Below are 19,347 nucleotides of genomic sequence, written 5' to 3' on the forward strand. Positions count from 1 at the left end.
ATGAATGTCGTATAAGTGTATGTGTGTCGTTTGAGTGTATGTGTGTCGTTTGAGTGTCGTATGAGTGTATGTGTGTCATATGAGTGTCGTATGAGTGTATGTGTGTCGAATGTGTGTATGTGTATCGTATGAGTGTATGCGTGTCGTATGAGTGTATGGGTGTCGTATGAATGTACGTGTGTCGTATGAGTGTATGTGTTTCATTCAAGTGTATGTGTTTCGTATGAGTGTATGTGTGTCGTATGAGTGTATGTGTGTCGTATGAATGTATGTGTGTCGTATGAGTGTATGTGTTTCATTCGAGTGTATGTGTTTCATATGAGTGTATGTTTGTCGTATGAGTGTATATGTGTCGTATGAGTGTATGTGTGTCGTATGGGCGTATGTGTGTCGTAAGAGTGTATAAGTGTCATATGAGTTTATGTGTGTCGTATGAGTGTATGTGTGTCATATGAGTGTATGTTTGTCGTATGAGTGTATGTTTGTCGGATGAGTGTATGTTTGTCGTATGAATGTCGTATAAGTGTATGTGTGTCGTTTGAGTGTATGTGTGTCGTTTGAGTGTCATATGAGTGTATGTGTGTCATATGAGTGTCGTATGAGTGTATGTGTGTCGAATGTGTGTATGTGTATCGTATGAGTGTATGCGTGTCGTATGAGTGTATGGGTGTCGTATGAATGTACGTGTGTCGTATGAGTGTATGTGTTTCATTCAAGTGTATGTGTTTCGTATGAGTGTATGTGTGTCGTATGAGTGTATGTGTGTCGTATGAATGTATGTGTGTCGTATGAGTGTATGTGTTTCATTCGAGTGTATGTGTTTCATATGAGTGTATGTTTGTCGTATGAGTGTATATGTGTCATATGAGTGTATGTGTGTCGTATGGGCGTATGTGTGTCGTATGAGTGTATAAGTGTCATATGAGTTTATGTGTGTCGTATGAGTGTATGTGTGTCATATGAGTGTATGTTTGTCGTATGAGTGTATGTTTGTCGGATGAGTGTATGTTTGTCGTATGAATGTCGTATAAGTGTATGTGTGTCGTTTGAGTGTATGTGTGTCGTTTGAGTGTCGTATGAGTGTATGTGTGTCATAAGAGTGTCGTATGAGTGTATGTGTGTCGAATGTGTGTATGTGTATCGTATGAGTGTATGCGTGTCGTATGACTGTATGGGTGTCGTATGAATGTACGTGTGTCGTATGAGTGTATGTGTTTCATTCAAGTGTATGTATTTCGTATGAGTGTATGTGTGTCGTATGAGTGTATGTGTGTCGTATGAATGTATGTGTGTCGTATGAGTGTATGTGTTTCATTCGAGTGTATGTGTTTCATATGAGTGTATGTTTGTCGTATGAGTGTATATGTGTCGTATGAGTGTATGTGTGTCGTATGGGCGTATGTGTGTCGTATGAGTGTATAAGTGTCATATACCCCGTATATGCTCTTGTAAAGCTCGGCATATTACCTGTAACGTATGGACTGTGTCTTATCTGTAACTGTGAATGTGATGACATTGTTAAGCACCAATTGCTTTACTGTGGTGGCCTAATAAAACAGAGAAATGTGCTTAGTGAGTCTCTATTTGACAATGTTAGCCTTGAAACATATCTCAGACTTGAGGACACGTCTAGTGATGCCGTCAAGATTCTGACATACCTCGGTGCTATTACAGATGTGGTCCAGGACATGACACTTGACAGCTGGGCAACATTCATGAGTATCGTGGCTAAACATGTCAGCTCATGGAACTTAACATCCATATTGTATTTGTGAAGCTATGTCACACATCATGAAAATAGAGTTTCACGCATCACTTCATTACTGCTTACCCAGCTCAATCTGTTGTATTTACATGTATTTTGTCATTGCCGCTCTCCAAATCATTGGGGGAAATAAAGAGTATTCATTCATTCATTCATACCACACACACATACACTCATACCACACGCATACACTCATACGACACACACATACACTCATATGACACACATACACTCATACGACATACATACACTTAAACGACACACATACACTCATACCACACACACATACACTCATACCACACACACATACACTCATACCACACACATACACTCATACGACACACATACACTCATACGACACACATACATTCATACGACACACATACACTCATACGAAACGCTTACACTCATACGAAACACATACGACATACATACACTCATACGACACACGTACACTCATACGACACTCAAACGACACACAGACACTCATACGACACTCAAACTACACAAATACACTTATACGACACACATACACTCATACGACATACATACAATCATACGACACACATACACTCATACGACACTCATACGACACACATACACTCATACGACACACATACACTCATACGACACACAGACCATTCATACGAAACCCATAAATTTCTACAACTCAGACCATTCATACGAAACACATACATTTCTACGACTCAGACCACTCATACGAAACACATACATTTTTACTACTCAGACCACTCATACGAAACACATACATTTCTACGACTCAGACCATTCATACGAAACACATACATTTCTACGACTCAGACAACTCATATGAAACACATACATTTCTACGACTCAGACCACTCATACGAAACACATACATTTTTACTACTCAGACCACTCATACGAAACACATACATTTCTACGACTCAGACCATTCATACGAAACACATACATTCATACGACTCAGACCACTCATATGAAACAGATACATTCATACAACTTATTTATGCACTCATGTACGGCTCACATACGCTGACATGTATTGCACTTATACATAGAGACAGTGTAACTGACTATCAGACCAGCCAGGTCTAGTTCTGGTGTGAGACAGTGTTACTGCCTATCAGACTAGCCAGGTCCAAATCAGGCGTTATCTGACTGCATCCATTTGCAGTGCAACGTACAGTCCCGACGTGTAGCCTGCTCTCGCCGTCACATGGTCATATCGGCGACCTTTAGACAATCACCATCTCAGGGGTGTGACGAACCAAGATGGCTAACAATAGGAGACATACCGCCAGGTAAGAAAGTGCACCTGTTTTACCTGTCAAGTATTGATTGCTGTGGTGAAGGAAAAACAGCAGTTTAAATGTGACAAATTAAGAACGGAGTATCCGTCTTGTGAATGTTGGGATGAGCATTAAGCAGCCATCGTCCACAGAGCAACGTATCTGATGCTTGGAGTCGTTTCAAAGCATTGCTTCTTACACAGATCCGTCGTCCAGATTCGCCCCGTGTATGTTTCCGAGTTTTCCAGAATACCTGTGTTCGAGGGTAGACGTGGTAACAGTGTAAGGCTTGCATCACTCTGGCGTTATCCAACACCAAGCTGACACGTCGTGACAAAACTGAAGTTTGTGTTCAAAGTAGCGTTAAGCCCATCTCACTCACTCACGATTACACACATCAACGTGCTTGGTGGGTGTGTTCTCACATAATACGTCGTTAAACACAAGTTGTAAAACACGTATACCTCACCATGTAAAATGTCCCTAAGAATTAATCGGACGGGTTTATGTTACCGTAAGTGAGTGAGTGAGTATGGTTTTACGCCGCTTTTAGCAATATTCCAGCAATATCACGGCGGGGGACACCAGAAATGGGATTCACACATTGTGCCCATGTCGGGAATCGAAACCGGGTCTTCGACGTGACGAGCGAACGCTTTAACCACTTGGCTACCCGACCACCCCGGTGTATGTTACAGGTCATGTCAATATTTATGTTACAGGCCGTTCTAAGAGTTCTGTCACAGGCAATTGTAAGTAAGCTTGTCCTAAGCTGAGCAGCCTTATATATCAGGTTTGTACACGACTTCTTGACTAAGTCACGTCGTACATCTATAGTCCAATCTGGAAATCAGTTAGTTTATGTCGGAAGTACTACAACACAGACCACGAGTCCAAACCTTGTACTGAAGATCTGTGGGCTTAACGACGTGCCGCCGATAATAACGGTATACAATTGCAAGGGCCCGGTTAGCCAAGGAACTGATAAGCGCTACGCGTCCATATGTCTTGATATCGTGACTCTATTCGTGACATTTTAGAAGCTGTAATATCAGTGGAAACAGAGCTGCTGTGTTCCAACAGATACATGGCCTGCCCATGGGATCCCCAATTGCTTCATTAATCTCTGAAATCTACATGATCCACTTTGAACGAACAGCCTTACCGTTAGCTTCCATTTTTTGGTACAGAAAAGTGCGTGAGTGAGTTGGATCTAACGAGGCTATTAATTCTTTCACGTATATCACGGGGGCACTGAGAGTTTTCAAGAGGGGCGATATACATTGAGTTTCTCTATAAGGTTTCCTTGTATGTGAGAAGTATGACCCCCAAAATCCTATATTTTCAGAACACATATACCCCCTCTGAAGACAACATCAGAACAAACAACAACAAAATATAAACTAAGCAAAAAACAAGAACAAGAGCCCGAAGCAAAACACGTATATGCACGCACACATATGCTCACGCGCGCGCACGCACGCACGCACGCACACACACACACACACACACATTATTGCTATCCACTCACAGAAGAGACACACAGACACAAACACACACAAACATACACATACATGCACAAACACACAAACACACACACAAACACACACATACAAACGCACAAACACACACACACACAAACACTCACACACATTATTGCTATCCACTCACAGAAGTGTTCTGTTCCAGGTCACTCACAATGAGATTCTCCATCATTGTCGTCGTGGCGATGTATGCAGCCGCTGTAGCTGCTGTGGATGAAGATAAAACTATTTGTGATCAAGAAGTTTTTGCAGCGATGGCACAAAAAGATCATCTAGGTGAACATTCGTTTTATTATCTACGGCTCTGGGAATCGGTCCCATGGAATATGGTTATGGCATGGATTGTTTCCGAAGGATCTGATTTGGCGAATGTGTGCCATCGTTTCCCAACAGCTCCTGACATCACTCAGAGGTTTATCTGGACCAATTATTAACAGACTGCCCTGACATAGATGAGATTTTGCTGAATGCCGTGTAGAGGTTTCATTTCTTCGTATTTTTCATTGAGCCTTTTTTCGAAATTAATGTTCAAGGAATTATATTTGAAGAAACATCATTTCGAAACTTCATGTCATAAAAATATGTAGCAATTGTCTAAAAATAAGACAGTACTTGAAAGAAATCAAAACACGTGTGACTGGGGGGAGTTTCTTTGAAAGATATCATTACGAGTTTCGCCCCTTTGCAAAGCATTTTGATGAGATACAGAAATGATCCGTAATAAAACTTGGTATCTTTTGTTTTCTCAATCTCAAATTTCGAAAAGGCATGCCATTCGGAAACCGCTTTAAGAGTATATCTCATGCTTGGTCAGTACTTGACTGAACAATTCAACTTGTTTTGCTTCACATTTTACTAGCCTCAGGTGACCTTACTTGACCCTTAGCTCTTCAGGCAGGCTGCCACCCTCCTACACAAAGCCATTTTAGTTTCCGTTACCTTGGAAGCAATCCTTTGATGACGTCACAGCATTACGTCACAATCACGACGTCACAGCATTACAGAGTGCACGTATGTTTATCTCCTTAAAGAATTATCTCACGCAGGTGAATAATTGCCCAGATTTGTGTCAGTGTGATGACGAACTTCATCTTGTAGGCCCCAAGAAGCCGACGTTGCCACCACAATACAGAGTGCGTATCGAGGGTAACATCATTGAATCCAACTACACCCAGGACATTCAAGAATATTTCGATTCCGTCAACAACTTGGGCGCGGCCCACGAGTGGATCCATGGCGTCGAAACGAAGATGCTGTTCCTGTATCCGACGGGGGAACTCATCACATTACAGTATGACGGTTCAGGTAATATTGTTATCAGTTATCTCCCTTGAGTCCTGTATACATCATGACAATACAGGAATAGTTATCTCCCTTTTGTCATGTATACATCATGGCAATACCGGAGTAGCTATCTCCCTTGAGCCTTGTATACATAATGACAATGCAGGAAGAGTTATCTCCTTTGAGTCCTGCATGCAACATGGCAATACAGGAATAGTTCTCTTACTTGAGTTTTCTATGCAACATGACAATACAGGAATAGTTATCTCCCTTGAGTCCTGTTTACAACTTGGCAATACAGGAATTAATATCTCCCTTGAGTCTTGTATACAACATGGCAATACATGAATAGTTATCTCCCTTGAGTCATGTATACAACATGGCAATATAGGAATAGTTATCTCTCTTGAGTCATGTATACAACATGGCAATACAGGAATAGTTGTCTCCTTTGAGTCCTGTTTACAACATGGCAATACAGGAATAGTTATCTCCCTTGAGCCCTGTATGCAACATGGCAATATAGGGAATAGTTATCTCCCTTGAGTCATGTATACACCATGGCAAAACAGGAATAGTTATCTCCCTTGACTCATGTATACAACATGGCAATATAGGGAGTAGTTCTCCCTTGAGTCCTGTATACAACATGGCAATACAGGAATAGTTATCTCCTTTGAGTCCTGCATGCAACATGGCAATACAGGAATAGTTATCTCCTTTGAGTCCTGCATGCAACATGGCAATACAGGAATAGTTCTCTTACTTGAGTTTTCTATGCAACATGGCAATACAGGAATAGTTGTCTCCTTTGAGTCCTGTTTACAACATGGCAATACAGGAATAGTTATCTCCCTTGAGCCCTGTATGCAACATGGCAATATAGGGAATAGTTATCTCCCTTGAGTCATGTATACAACATGGCAATACAGGAAGAGTTATCTCCCTTGAGTCCTGTATACAACATGGCAATACAGGAATAGTTATCTCCCTTGAGTCTTGTATACAACATGGCAATACCCGAATAGTTAATACCCTTGAGTCTTGTATACAACATGGTGATACATGAATAGTTATCTCTCTTGAGTCCTGTGTACAACTTGGCAATACAGGAATTAATATCTCCCTTGAGTCTTGTATACAACATAGCAATACAGGAATAGTTATCTCCCTTGAGTCATGTATACAACATGGCAATACAGGAATAGTTGTCTCCTTTGAGTCCTGTTTACAACATGGCAATACAGGAATAGTTATCTCCCTTGAGCCCTGTATGCAACATGGCAATATAGGGAGTAGTTATCTCCCTTGAGTCATGTATGCATCGTGGCAATATAGGGAATAGTTATCTCCCTTGAGTCATGTATACAACATGGCAATACAGGAAGAGTTATCTCCCTTGAGTCCTGTATACAACATGGCAATACAGGAATAGTTATCTCCCTTGAGTCTTGTATACAACATGGCAATACCGGAATAGTTATTTCCCTTGAGTCTTGTATACAACATGGTGATACAGGAATAGTTATCTCTCTTGAGTCCTGTTTACAACTTGGCAATACAGGAATTAATATCTCCCTTGAGTCTTGTATACAACATGGCAATACATGAATAGTTGTCTCCCTTGAGTCATGTATACAACATGGCAATACATGAATAGTTATCTCCCTTGACTCATGTATACAGCATGGCAATACAGGAATAGTTATCTCCCTTGAGTCCTGTATACAACATGGCAATACAGGAATAGTCATCTCCCTTGAGTCCTGTATACAACATAGTCATACATCTGTGTTCACCTTCATCTACCTGCAGGTGCCCCTCCGAGATGCCACGTGGACATTCTCGACAAGAGCTCCGCAAAAAACGTATTTGGCCTGATCCAGTACAGTAATGGATCGGACCACATCTTTTCCGCTAATCAGGCATTGCGGTTTGCTGGAGGTATCCCGGAAGTGTATATAGGTCGCGGGGAAGCGCGAGACGGGATCGTGGTGGATGTCTGGCAGTCCTGTATCTACTGGGAACCTACCAATACAACGCTCAAGCTGACCTGGTTATTTAGTAAGTTTCCAAAGTATAATTCATCCTTATCAGACACACAATGCCTGGTGATTTCTTGCGTATGAAGACCGCCTGAGTGGTGAAGTGGACACAGTGTCTGCACGGAGAGCGGTATACTACAACTAAAAACAGTGTCTGAATGGGGTATTCATGTTAAATTGTGGCATGACATCTCAGTGGGCTAGCACTATCAATCGGCATTTGTCAGGGTAAGTACAAGCAGACATACACACACGCATACGCAACGCTTTACACACGCACACACACACACACACACACACACACACACACGATACTATAGGTGCAATAATCTTGAACGCGACATGCCCAGTTTACAACCACATCTTGGGTACACTACAGGATAAAGAGCTCGCTCCATTGGAGACGCACAGACGAGGGGAGGAAGAAAAGTTATGTGTGTTTGTTTGTTTGCTTGTTGTTTAACGCCGCACTCAGCAATATGACGGCGGTCTGTAAATGATCGAGTCTGGGCAGGAAAATCAAGTGATTGAGATCATGAGTATCGATCAACGCAATTGGGATACGGGGACATGCACCAACCAAGTCAGCAAGTCTGACCACCCGATCCCGTTTGTAGCCTCTTTCGACAACCCTGGGTTGCTGAAGACCTATTCTACCCCGGATCGCTAGGGTAGGAATACGGACTGATCACAGCATACCTCCTTCTATCATCCCGTGACATTGTTGATATTGTTAATCAGACGTTGGCGCTACCTCCTTCTATCATTGCCTGACATTGTTGCTCTGGTTACTCAGACGTTGGCGCTACCTCCTTCTATCATCCCTTGATATTGTTGCTATTGTTAATCAGACGTTGGCGCTACCTCCTTCTATCATCACGTGACATTGTTGCTATGGTTAATCAGACAATTGGCGCTGCCTCCTTCTATCATCACGTGATATTGTTGCTCTGGTTACTCAGACGTTGGCGCTACCTCCTTCTATCATCCCTTGATATTGTTGCTATTGTTAATCAGACGTTGGCGCTAGCTCCTTCTATCATCACGTGACATTGTTGCTATGGTTAATCAGACAATTGGCGCTGCCTCCTTCTATCATCACGTGATATTGTTGCTATGGTTAATCAGACGTTGGTGCTACCTCCTTCTATCAATGCGTGACATTGTTGCTATGGTTAATCAGACAATTGGCGCTACCTCCTTCTATCATCACGTGATATTGTTGCTATTGTTAATCAGACAATTGGCGCTGCCTCCTTCTATCATCACGTGATATTGTTGCTATGGTTAATCAGACAATTGGCGCTGCCTCCTTCTATCATCACGTGACATTGTTGCTATGGTTAATCAGACAATTGGCGCTACCTCCTTCTATCAATGCGTGACATTGTTGCTATGGTTAATCAGACCCTGCGCTACCTCCTTCTATCAATGCGTGACATTGTTGCTATGGTTAATCAGACAATTGGCGCTACCTCCTTCTATCAATGCGTGACATTGTTGCTATGGTTAATCAGACGTTGGCGCTGCCTCCTTCTATCAATGCGTGACATTGTTGCTATGGTTAATCAGACAATTGGCGCTACCTCCTTCTATCAATGCGTGACATTGTTGCTATGGTTAATCAGATCCTGCGCTACCTCCTTCTATCAATGCGTGATATTGTTGCTATGGTTAATCAGACCCTGCGCTACCTCCTTCTATCATTGCGTGACATGGTTGCTATTGTTAATCAGACAATTGGCGCTACCTCCTTCTATCAATGCGTGACATTGTTGCTATAGTTAATCAGACCCTGCGCTACCTCCTTCTATCAATGCCTGACATTGTTGATAATGTTAATCAGACGTTGGCGCTACCTCCTTCTATCATTGCCTGACATTGATGCTATAGTTAATCAGACAATTGGCGCTACCTCCTTCTATCAATGCGTGATATTGTTGCTATGGTTAATCAGACCCTGCGCTACCTCCTTCTATCAATGCGTGACATTGTTGATATTGTTAATCAGACGTTGGCGCTACCTCCTTCTATCATTGCCTGACATTGTTGCTATGGTTAATCAGACGTTGGCGCTACCTTCTTCTATCAATGCCTGACATTGTTGATATGGTTAATCAGACGTTGGCGCTACCTCCTTCTATCATTGCCTGACATTGATGCTATAGTTAATCATACAATTGGCGCTACCTCCTTCTATCATCGCGTGACGTTGTTGCTATGGTTAATCAGACGTTGGCGCTACCTCCTTCTATCATTGCCTGACATTGTTGCTATGGTTACAGGTGCCAACAATACGTGGACGACAGCTGAGAATGTAGTTGCCCCAGAGCAGGTGAACGTGACGGGAATTATCCACGTCAACAGCTCTTACTCTATCCCCGTCCTGAGGGAGTACGTGTTTACAGACTTTCAACCAGTTGACGGCCCAGTCGCGGATTTTGAGGTAAGTGGTTCTATAAGCATTTCAACACGTGTAGACACGTGGTCGTATGTATATTCGTATTATTACGAAGGGCGCGGTTCCAACCCATAGACAGATCTGTTTTGACAAGTAGTGTGACGTGAACAGATTCAAAGGCAAAGGTTTTTTACGTTCAAATTAATAACATCGTATTTTTGTTACACTGTTACGAACAATACTGTAAGGCGCCATCATTTATGTACATGCATGGCATCACACTCCATCCTCAAACACATATGTTGAATAAAGCGTTACTTTTACAGATTTCAAAATTATCACATTTTCGTGTCACTTTAAAATTAATTATCGAATAAACTGTAATCATATTTGTGCACTTCCCTCTTACAGCGTTGATTCGCGCTGGGTAGTGTGAACATCTCTGTGTAATTCCCCGCACTTCCGTTGTTGTTTTCTAGTGAGTGAGTGACTGAGTGAGTATCGTTTTACGCCGCTTTTGGCAATATTCCAGCAATATCACGGCGGGGAACACCAGAAATGGGCTTTACACATTGTATCCCTGTCGGGAATCGAGCCCTGGTCTTCGGCGTGACGAGCGAACGCTCTAACCACTTGGTCTCCCGACCGCCCGGTTTTCTAATGATAAAAGACAAACGGTAGACCTTTCCACACTTACGTTGTGGTGTTGTTTTCCAGGGGTACGTTGTGTTGTTGTGTTCGTCGGGTACCTTGTATTGTTGTGCGTTGTTCTGTCCCTCGTGTACGTTGTGTTGTTCTGTCCCTCGTGTACGTTGTGTCCCTCGTGTACGTTGTGTTGTTATGTTCCACGTGTATATTGTGTTGTTGTGTCCCTCGTGTTCGTTGTGTTGTTCTGTCCAACGTGTACGTTGTGTTGTTCTGTCCAACGTGTACGTTGTGTTGTTCTGTCCCTCGTGTACGTTGTGTTGTTATGTTCCACGTGTACGTTGTGTTGTGGTGTCCCTCGTGTACGTTGTGTTGTTGTGCCCCCCGTGTTCGTTGTGTTGTTGTGTCCCACGTGTACGTTGTGTTTTGGTTCACGTGTACGTTGTGTTGTTATGTTCCCCACGTACGTTGTGTTGTTGTGTCCCTCGTGTTCGTTGTGTTGTTCTGTCCCTCGTGTACGTTGTGTTGTTCTGTCCCACGTGTACGTTGTGTTGTTCTGTCCCTCGTGTACGTTGTGTTGTTATGTTCCACGTGTACGTTGTGTTGTTGTGTCCCTCGTGTACGTTGTGTTGTTGTGTCCCACGTGTACGTTGTGTTGTTGTGTTCCTCCTGTACGTTGTGTTGTTGTGTCCCCCGTGTTCGTTGTGTTGTTGTGTCCCTCGTGTACGTTGTGTCGTTGTGTTCCTCTTGTACGTTGTGTTGTTGTGTCCCCCGTGTTCGTTGTGTTGTTGTGTCCCTCGTGTACGTTGTGTTTTGGTTCACGTGTACGTTGTGTTGTTATGTTCCCCACGTACGTTGTGTTGTTGTGTCCCTCGTGTTCGTTGTGTTGTTCTGTCCCTCGTGTACGTTGTGTTGTTCTGTCCCACGTGTACGTTGTGTTGTTCTGTCCCTCGTGTACGTTGTGTTGTTATGTTCCACGTGTACGTTGTGTTGTTGTGTCCCTCGTGTACGTTGTGTTGTTGTGTCCCCCGTGTTCGTTGTGTTGTTGTGTCCCACGTGTACGTTGTGTTTTGGTTCACGTGTACGTTGTGTTGTTATGTTCCCCACGTACGTTGTGTTGTTGTGTTCCTCGTGTACGTTGTGTTGTTGTGTCCCCCGTGTTCGTTGTGTTGTTGTGTCCCTCGTGTTCGTTGTGTTGTTGTGTTCCTCCTGTACGTTGTGTTGTTGTGTCCCCCGTGTTCGTTGTGTTGTTGTGTCCCACGTGTACGTTGTGTTGTTCTGTCCCTCGTGTACGTTGTGTTGTTGTGTCCAACGTGTACGTTGTGTTGTTGTGTTCCTCGTGTACGTTGTGTTGTTATGTCCCACGTGTATGTTGTGTTGTTATGTTCCCCACGTATGTTGTGTTGTTGTGTCCCAAGTGTACGTTGTGTTGTTATGTTCCTCGTGTACGTTGTGTTGTTGTGTTCCACGTGTACGTTGTGTTGTTGTGTTCCTCGTGTACGTTGTGTTGTAGTGCCTACGTGTACGTTGTGTTGTGTCCCACGTGTACGTTGTGTTGTTGTGTTCCTCGTGTACGTTGTGTTGTTGTGTCCCTCGTGTACGTTGTGTTCTTCGTTTACGTTGTGTTGTTGTGTTCCACGGGTACGTTGTGTTGTTGTGTTCCTCGTGTACGATGTGTTGTTGTGTCCCACGTGTACGTTGTGTTGTTGTGTTCTTCGTATACGTTGTGTTGTTATGTCCCTCGTGTACGTTGTGTTTTTGTGTTCCTCGTGTACGTTGTGTTGTTGTGTCCCTCGTGTACGTTGTGGTCTGTCCCTCGTGTACGTTGTGTTGTTGTGTTCCTCGTGTACGTTGTGTTGTTGTGTTCTTCGTGTACATTGTGTTGTGGTGTTCGTCGTGTACGTTGTGTTGTTGTGGTCCACGTGTACGTTGTGTTGTTGTGTTCCTCGTGTACGTTGTGTTGTTGTGTTCCTCGTGTACGTTGTGTTGTTGTGTTCCACGTGGACGTTGTGTTGTTGTGTTCCTCGTATACGTTGTGTTGTTGTGTTCCTCGTGTACGTTGTGTTGTTGTGTTCCTCGTGTACGTTGTGTTGTTGTGTTCCTCGTGTACGTTGTGTTGTTGTGTTCCTCGTATACGTTGTGTTGTTGTGTTCCTCGTGTACGTTGTGTTGTTATGTTCCTCGTGTACGTTGTGTTGTTGTGTGTTGTTCTGTCCCTCGTGTACGTTGTGTTGTTGTGGTCCACGTGTACGTTGTGTTGTTTTGTTCCACGTGTACGTTGTGTTGTTGTGTTCCTCGTGTACGTTGTGTTGTTGTGTTCCTCGTGTACGTTGTGTTGTTGTGTTCCTCGTATACGTTGTGTTGTTGTGTTCCACGTGTACGTTGTGTTGTTCTGTCCCTCGTGTACGTTGTGTTGTTCTGTCCCACGTGTACGTTGTGTTGTTCTGTCATTCGTGTACGTTGTGTTGTTATGTTCCACGTGTACGTTGTGTTGTTGTGTCCCTCGTGTACGTTGTGTTGTTGTGTCCCCCGTGTTCGTTGTGTTGTTGTGTCCCACGTGTACGTTGTGTTTTGGTTCACGTGTACGTTGTGTTGTTATGTTCCCCACGTACGTTGTGTTGTTGTGTTCCTCGTGTACGTTGTGTTGTTGTGTCCCCCGTGTTCGTTGTGTTGTTGTGTCCCTCGTGTTCGTTGTGTTGTTGTGTTCCTCCTGTACGTTGTGTTGTTGTGTCCCCCGTGTTCGTTGTGTTGTTGTGTCCCACGTGTACGTTGTGTTGTTGTGTTCCTCGTGTACGTTGTGTTGTTGTGTTCCTCGTATACGTTGTGTTGTTGTGTTCGTCGTGTACGTTGTGTTGTTGTGTTCCTCGTGTACGTTGTGTTGTTGTGTGTTGTTCTGTCCCTCGTGTACGTTGTGTTGTTGTGGTCCACGTGTACGTTGTGTTGTTGTGTTCCACGTGTACGTTGTGTTGTGTCCCTCGTGTACGTTGTGTTGTTGTGTTCCTCGTGTACGTTGTGTTGTTGTGTTCCACGTGTACGTTGTGTTGTGGTGTTCCTCGTGTACGTTGTGTTGTTGTGTTCCACGGGTACGTTGTGTTGTGGTGTTTGTCGTGTACGTTGTGTTGTTGTGTTCCTCGTGTACGTTGTGTTGTTATGTTCCTCGTATACGTTGTGTTGTTGTGTTCCTCGTGTACGTTGTGTTGTGGTGTTCGTCGTGTACGTTGTGTTGTTGTGTGTTGTTCTGTCCCTCCTGTACGTTGTGTTGTTATGTTCCACGTGTATATTGTGTTGTTGTGTCCCTCGTGTACGTTGTGTTGTTGTGTCCCACGTGTACGTTGTGTTGTTGTGTCCAACGTGTACGTTGTGTTGTTTTGTCCAACGTGTACGTTTTGTACGTGTTTTGGTTCACGTGTACGTTGTGTTGTTATGTACCCCACGTACGTTGTGTTGTTGTGTTCCTCGTGTACGTTGTGTTACTGTGGTCCATCTGTACATTGTGTTGTTGTGTTCCACATGTATATTCTGTTGTTGCGTTCCTCGTATTTGTTGTGTTGTTGTGTTCTTCATGTACGTTGTGTTATTGTGGTCCATCTGTATATTGTTTTGTTGTGTTCCTCGTGTTCATTGTGTTGTTGTGTTCGGTTCGGTTCCTCGTGTTGCTCGTGTATATTGTGTTGTGGTGTCCCTCGAGTATTTTGTGTTGTGGTTTCCTCTTGTACGTTGTGTTGTTGTGTTCCACGTGTATAGTGTGTTGTTGTGTCAAATGTGTACGTTGTGTTGTTGTGTTCAACGCGTTCTTCGTATTTTCATTTTCGACTTGTACGCTGCGTTGTTGTGTTCCACGTGTATATTGTGCTGCTGTGTTCAACGGGCACGCTGTGTCGTTGTTTTCCAGGCGTACGTTGTGTTGTTATTTTACAAGTGTACGTTGTGTTGCAGACTCCTCCCGGCACGTACTGCCAGAACCGAGTGTCGACCCGACCTATGCCCAACGTCACCAACACATTCACATTCACAGCGGAAATATTTGAACCAATGAACTTCTACCTCAACTGGATAAAGGTTGTCTTATTACATCGCCTACAGTGGATACATGAATTAGATCCTGTTTCAGTTTTGTGTTCAAGAGTATATGCCATAATAACGGTAATTGTATTTTTCAGGGCATTATCAATTGCAGAAGCATGTGGTCATCCATTAACTGCCCGATGAAGGAGTGCAGTTGAACAGACCGAGGGTTTCTGCGAATGATAATCCCCTGAAAAATACCGTTACCGTTATTATGGCTTAAATGGAAAGAATTTGTAACTCATCCCAAAATGAAGAAAACAACAAACAGCAGCATAAGTTTAGCGTCTGCCTGGAAAACCTCACCGGAGGTCATTGATTAAAACTAGCAATATGATAGAATAGAAAAGGATGACGTCAAAAACAAGACACTTGACGCCAATGACGTCACATAACAGTAGACAAGACAGCAGCCCGTCATTAGTAAAATTACGGGATACTATCAATTTTCAGTTACCCGCAGATTTCTGATAACATGCTTGCGCTTTTATGATAATTCTATCCATTTTAGCTATAACGTCGGTTTAACGCTACAGACATCGATAAAGTGATGTTATTCTGCCACATGAATGTTTAAACAACGTAAGACGCCTCCGTGATTTAGTTGACAGCGCATGTGTCTGGTAAGCGGCAGGTACGGTGTTCGATCCACTGCCGCGTCATAACCAACAAAATAGTACTTGATGATACCCTGCCTTGCGTTCGCCATTAAGTGGATGAAAGAAGCACTGGTTGGCTCGGAGTAAAGATGCTCTGCTTGAGTGTGGCACTGCGAGACCGACATTATCCCGGATTAGTACAAGCAACCACACACACACACACATACACACACACACACACACACACACACACACACACACACACACACACACACACACACACACACACACACACACACACACACACACACACACACACACACACACACACACACACACACACACACACACAGACACGCACGCACGCACGCACGCACGCACGCACGCACGCACAAACAGAGAGAGAGACACACACACGCACGCACGCACTCACACATGCACACACACACATACATACGCAAACACACAATTGTTTTGGGAATGTCTTCAAGAGGGTAATGTGTACATGTGCTGTTGCCAGGAGTATTACGACTGGGACCTGAACCTCGTTCGCTACGACTACAGCGTCGACCCAGGCACCCCCAGCCCCTACGGCAATGGCAAACTGATAAGGGTGCACGACTTCAACACAGGTCGGTAGCAGTTGTTTAACGTCAAGCCTGCTACGTTCCTACCCTAACGTCATACATCCTACCTACCTACTCTAACGTCAAGCCTTCTACGTACCTACCCTAACGTCATACATCCTACCTACCTACTCTAACGTCATACATCCTACCTACCTACTCTAACGTCATACATCCTACCTACCTACTCTAACGTCAAGCCTCCTACCTACCTACCCTAACGTCATAAATCCTACCTACCTACTCTAACGTCAAGCCTCCTACCTACCTACCCTAACGTCATACATCCTACCTACCTACTGTAACGTCAAGCCTCCTACGTACCTACCCTAACGTCATACATCCTACCTACCTACTCTAACGTCAAGCCTCCTACCTACCTACCCAAACGTCATACATCCTACCTACCTACTCTAACGTCAAGCCTCCTACCTACCTACCCTAACGTCATACATCCTACCTACCTACCCTAACGTCAAGCCTCCTACGTACCTACCCTAACGTCATACATCCTACCTACCTACTCTAACGTCAAGCCTCCTACGTACCTACCCTAACGTCATACATCCTACCTACCTACTCTAACGTCAAGCCTCCTACGTACCTACCCTAACGTCATACATCCTACCTACCTACTCTAACGTCATACATCCTACCTACCTACCCTAACGTCATACATCCTACCTACCTACTCTAAGGTCATACATCCTACGTACCTACCCTAACGTCATACATCCTACCTATCTACTCTAACGTCATACATCCTACCTACCTACCCTAACGTCATACATCCTACCTACCTACTCTAAGGTCATACATCCTACCTACCTACTCTAACGTCATACATCCTACCTACCTACTCTAACGTCAAGCCTCCTACCTACCTAACTTAACGTCATATATCCTACCTACCTACACTAACGTCAAGCCTCCTACGTACCTACCCTAACGTCATACATCCTACCTACCTACTCTAACGTCAAGCCTCCTACCTACCTACCCTAACGTCATACATCCTACCTACGTACTCTAACGTCAAGCCTCCTTCGTACCTACCCTAACGTCATACATCCTACCTACCTACTCTAACGTCATACATCCTACCTATCTACTCTAACGTCAAGCCTCCTACGTACCTACCCAAACGTCATACAACCTTACCTACCTACTCTAACGTCAAGCCTCCTACGTACCTACCCTAACGTCATACATCCTACCTACCTACTCTAACGTCAAGCCTCCTACGTACCTACCCTAACGTCATACATCCTACCTACCTACTCTAACGTCAAGCCTCCTACGTACCTACCCTAACGTCATACATCCTACCTACCTACTCTAACGTCATACATCCTACCTACCTTACCTAACGTCATACATCCTACCTACCTACTCTAACGTCAAGCCTCCTACGTACCTACCCTAACGTCATACATCCTACCTACCTACTCTAACGTCATACATCCTACCTACCTTACCTAACGTCATACATCCTACCTACCTACTCTAACGTCAAGCCTCCTACTTATCTTAGCTAACGTCATACATCCTACCTACCTACTCTAACGTCAAGTCTCCTACCTACCTGCACTCACGTCAAGTCTTTTGCCTACTCTAACGTCAACCCCATACCTACCTACTCTAACGTCAAGCCCCCTATCTACATAACCTTACGCCAAGCCCACTATCTACCTAACCTTACGTCAAGTCTCCTACCTACACACACGTCAAGCCTACTATCTACCCACCCTAACGTCGAGCTCACGATCTACCTACACCCACGCCAAGCCTACTATCTACCCACCCTAACGTCAAGCCCTCTATCTACCTAAACTAACGTGAAGCCCACTACCTACCTACACTCACGTCAAGCCTACTACCTACCTACACCAACGTCAAGCCCACGATCTACCTACACTCACGTCAAGCCTACTATCTACCCACCCTAACGTCAAGCCCACTATCTACCTACACTAACGTCAAGCCCAATATCTACCGACACACACGTCAAGCCCACTATCTACCTACATACACGTCAAGCCCACTATCTACCTACCCTAACGTCAAGCCCACGATCTACCTACCCTAACGTCAAGCCTACTATCTACACACCCTAACGTCAAGCCCACTATCTACCTACCCTCACGTCAAGCCTACGATCTACCTACCCTAACGTCAAGCCCACGATCTACCTACACTCACGTCAAGCCTACTATCTACCCACCCTAACGTCAAGCCCACTATCTACCTACCCTCACGTCAAGCCTACTATCTACACACCGTAACGTCAAGCCCACTATCTACCTACACTCACGTCAAGCCTACTATCTACCCACCCTAACGTCAAGCCCACGATCTACCTACACTCACGTCAAGCCTACTATCTACCCACCCTAACGTCAAGCCCACTATCTACCTACACACACGTCAAACCTACGATCTACCCACCCTAACGTGAAGCCCACTATCTACCTACACACACGTCAAGCCTACGATCTACCTACCCTAACGTCAAGCCCACGATCTACCTACACTCACGTCAAGCCTACTATCTACCCACCCTAACGTCAAGCCCACTATCTACCTACACACACGTCAAACCTACGATCTACCCACCCTAACGTGAAGCCCACTATCTACCTACACACACGTCAAACCTACGATCTACCCACCCTAACGTGAAGCCCACTATCTACCTACACTCACGTCAAGCCTACGATCTACCTATCCTAACGTCAAGCTCACGATCTACCTATCCTAACGTCAAGCCCACAATCTACCTACACTTACGTCAAGCCCACTGTCTACCTGCACTAACGTCAAGTTCACGATCTACATACACACGCGTCAAGCCCACTATCTACATAACCTTATGTCAAACCCACTATCTACCTAACCTTACGTCAAGTTTCCTGCCTACGTCACGCCTACTTTTTACCCACCCTAACGTCAAGCTAACGATCTACCTACACACACGTCAAGCCCACTGTCTACCTGCACTCACGTCAAGTTCACGATCTACCTACCCTAACGTCAAGCTCACGATCTACCTACACACACGTCAAGCCCAATATCTACCTAC

At 44.3% G+C, this 19,347-nt stretch overlaps 1 protein-coding gene across 1 annotated transcript in view; it reads left to right on the top strand.

Annotated features, from left to right (window-relative positions):
• Positions 1–2,957: 2,957 nt before the first annotated feature.
• LOC139461247 (uncharacterized) overlaps positions 2,958–19,347 on the top strand; it is a 32,789-nt gene continuing 16,399 nt past the window's right edge. Inside the window, exons 1-7 of the mRNA XM_071242885.1 lie at positions 2,958–3,069; positions 4,747–4,877; positions 5,700–5,906; positions 7,701–7,949; positions 10,216–10,376; positions 14,912–15,034; positions 16,160–16,271. Coding sequence (XP_071098986.1) covers positions 3,041–3,069; positions 4,747–4,877; positions 5,700–5,906; positions 7,701–7,949; positions 10,216–10,376; positions 14,912–15,034; positions 16,160–16,271 — 1,012 coding nt within the window. The 5' untranslated portion in view covers positions 2,958–3,040. The remainder of the gene's footprint in view (positions 3,070–4,746; positions 4,878–5,699; positions 5,907–7,700; positions 7,950–10,215; positions 10,377–14,911; positions 15,035–16,159; positions 16,272–19,347) is intronic.

Source organism: Haliotis cracherodii, unplaced genomic scaffold (assembly GCF_022045235.1).
Source record: "Haliotis cracherodii isolate W230 unplaced genomic scaffold, xgHalCrac1.p SCAF_14, whole genome shotgun sequence".
NCBI classification, from domain to species: Eukaryota; Metazoa; Mollusca; class Gastropoda; order Lepetellida; family Haliotidae; genus Haliotis; species Haliotis cracherodii.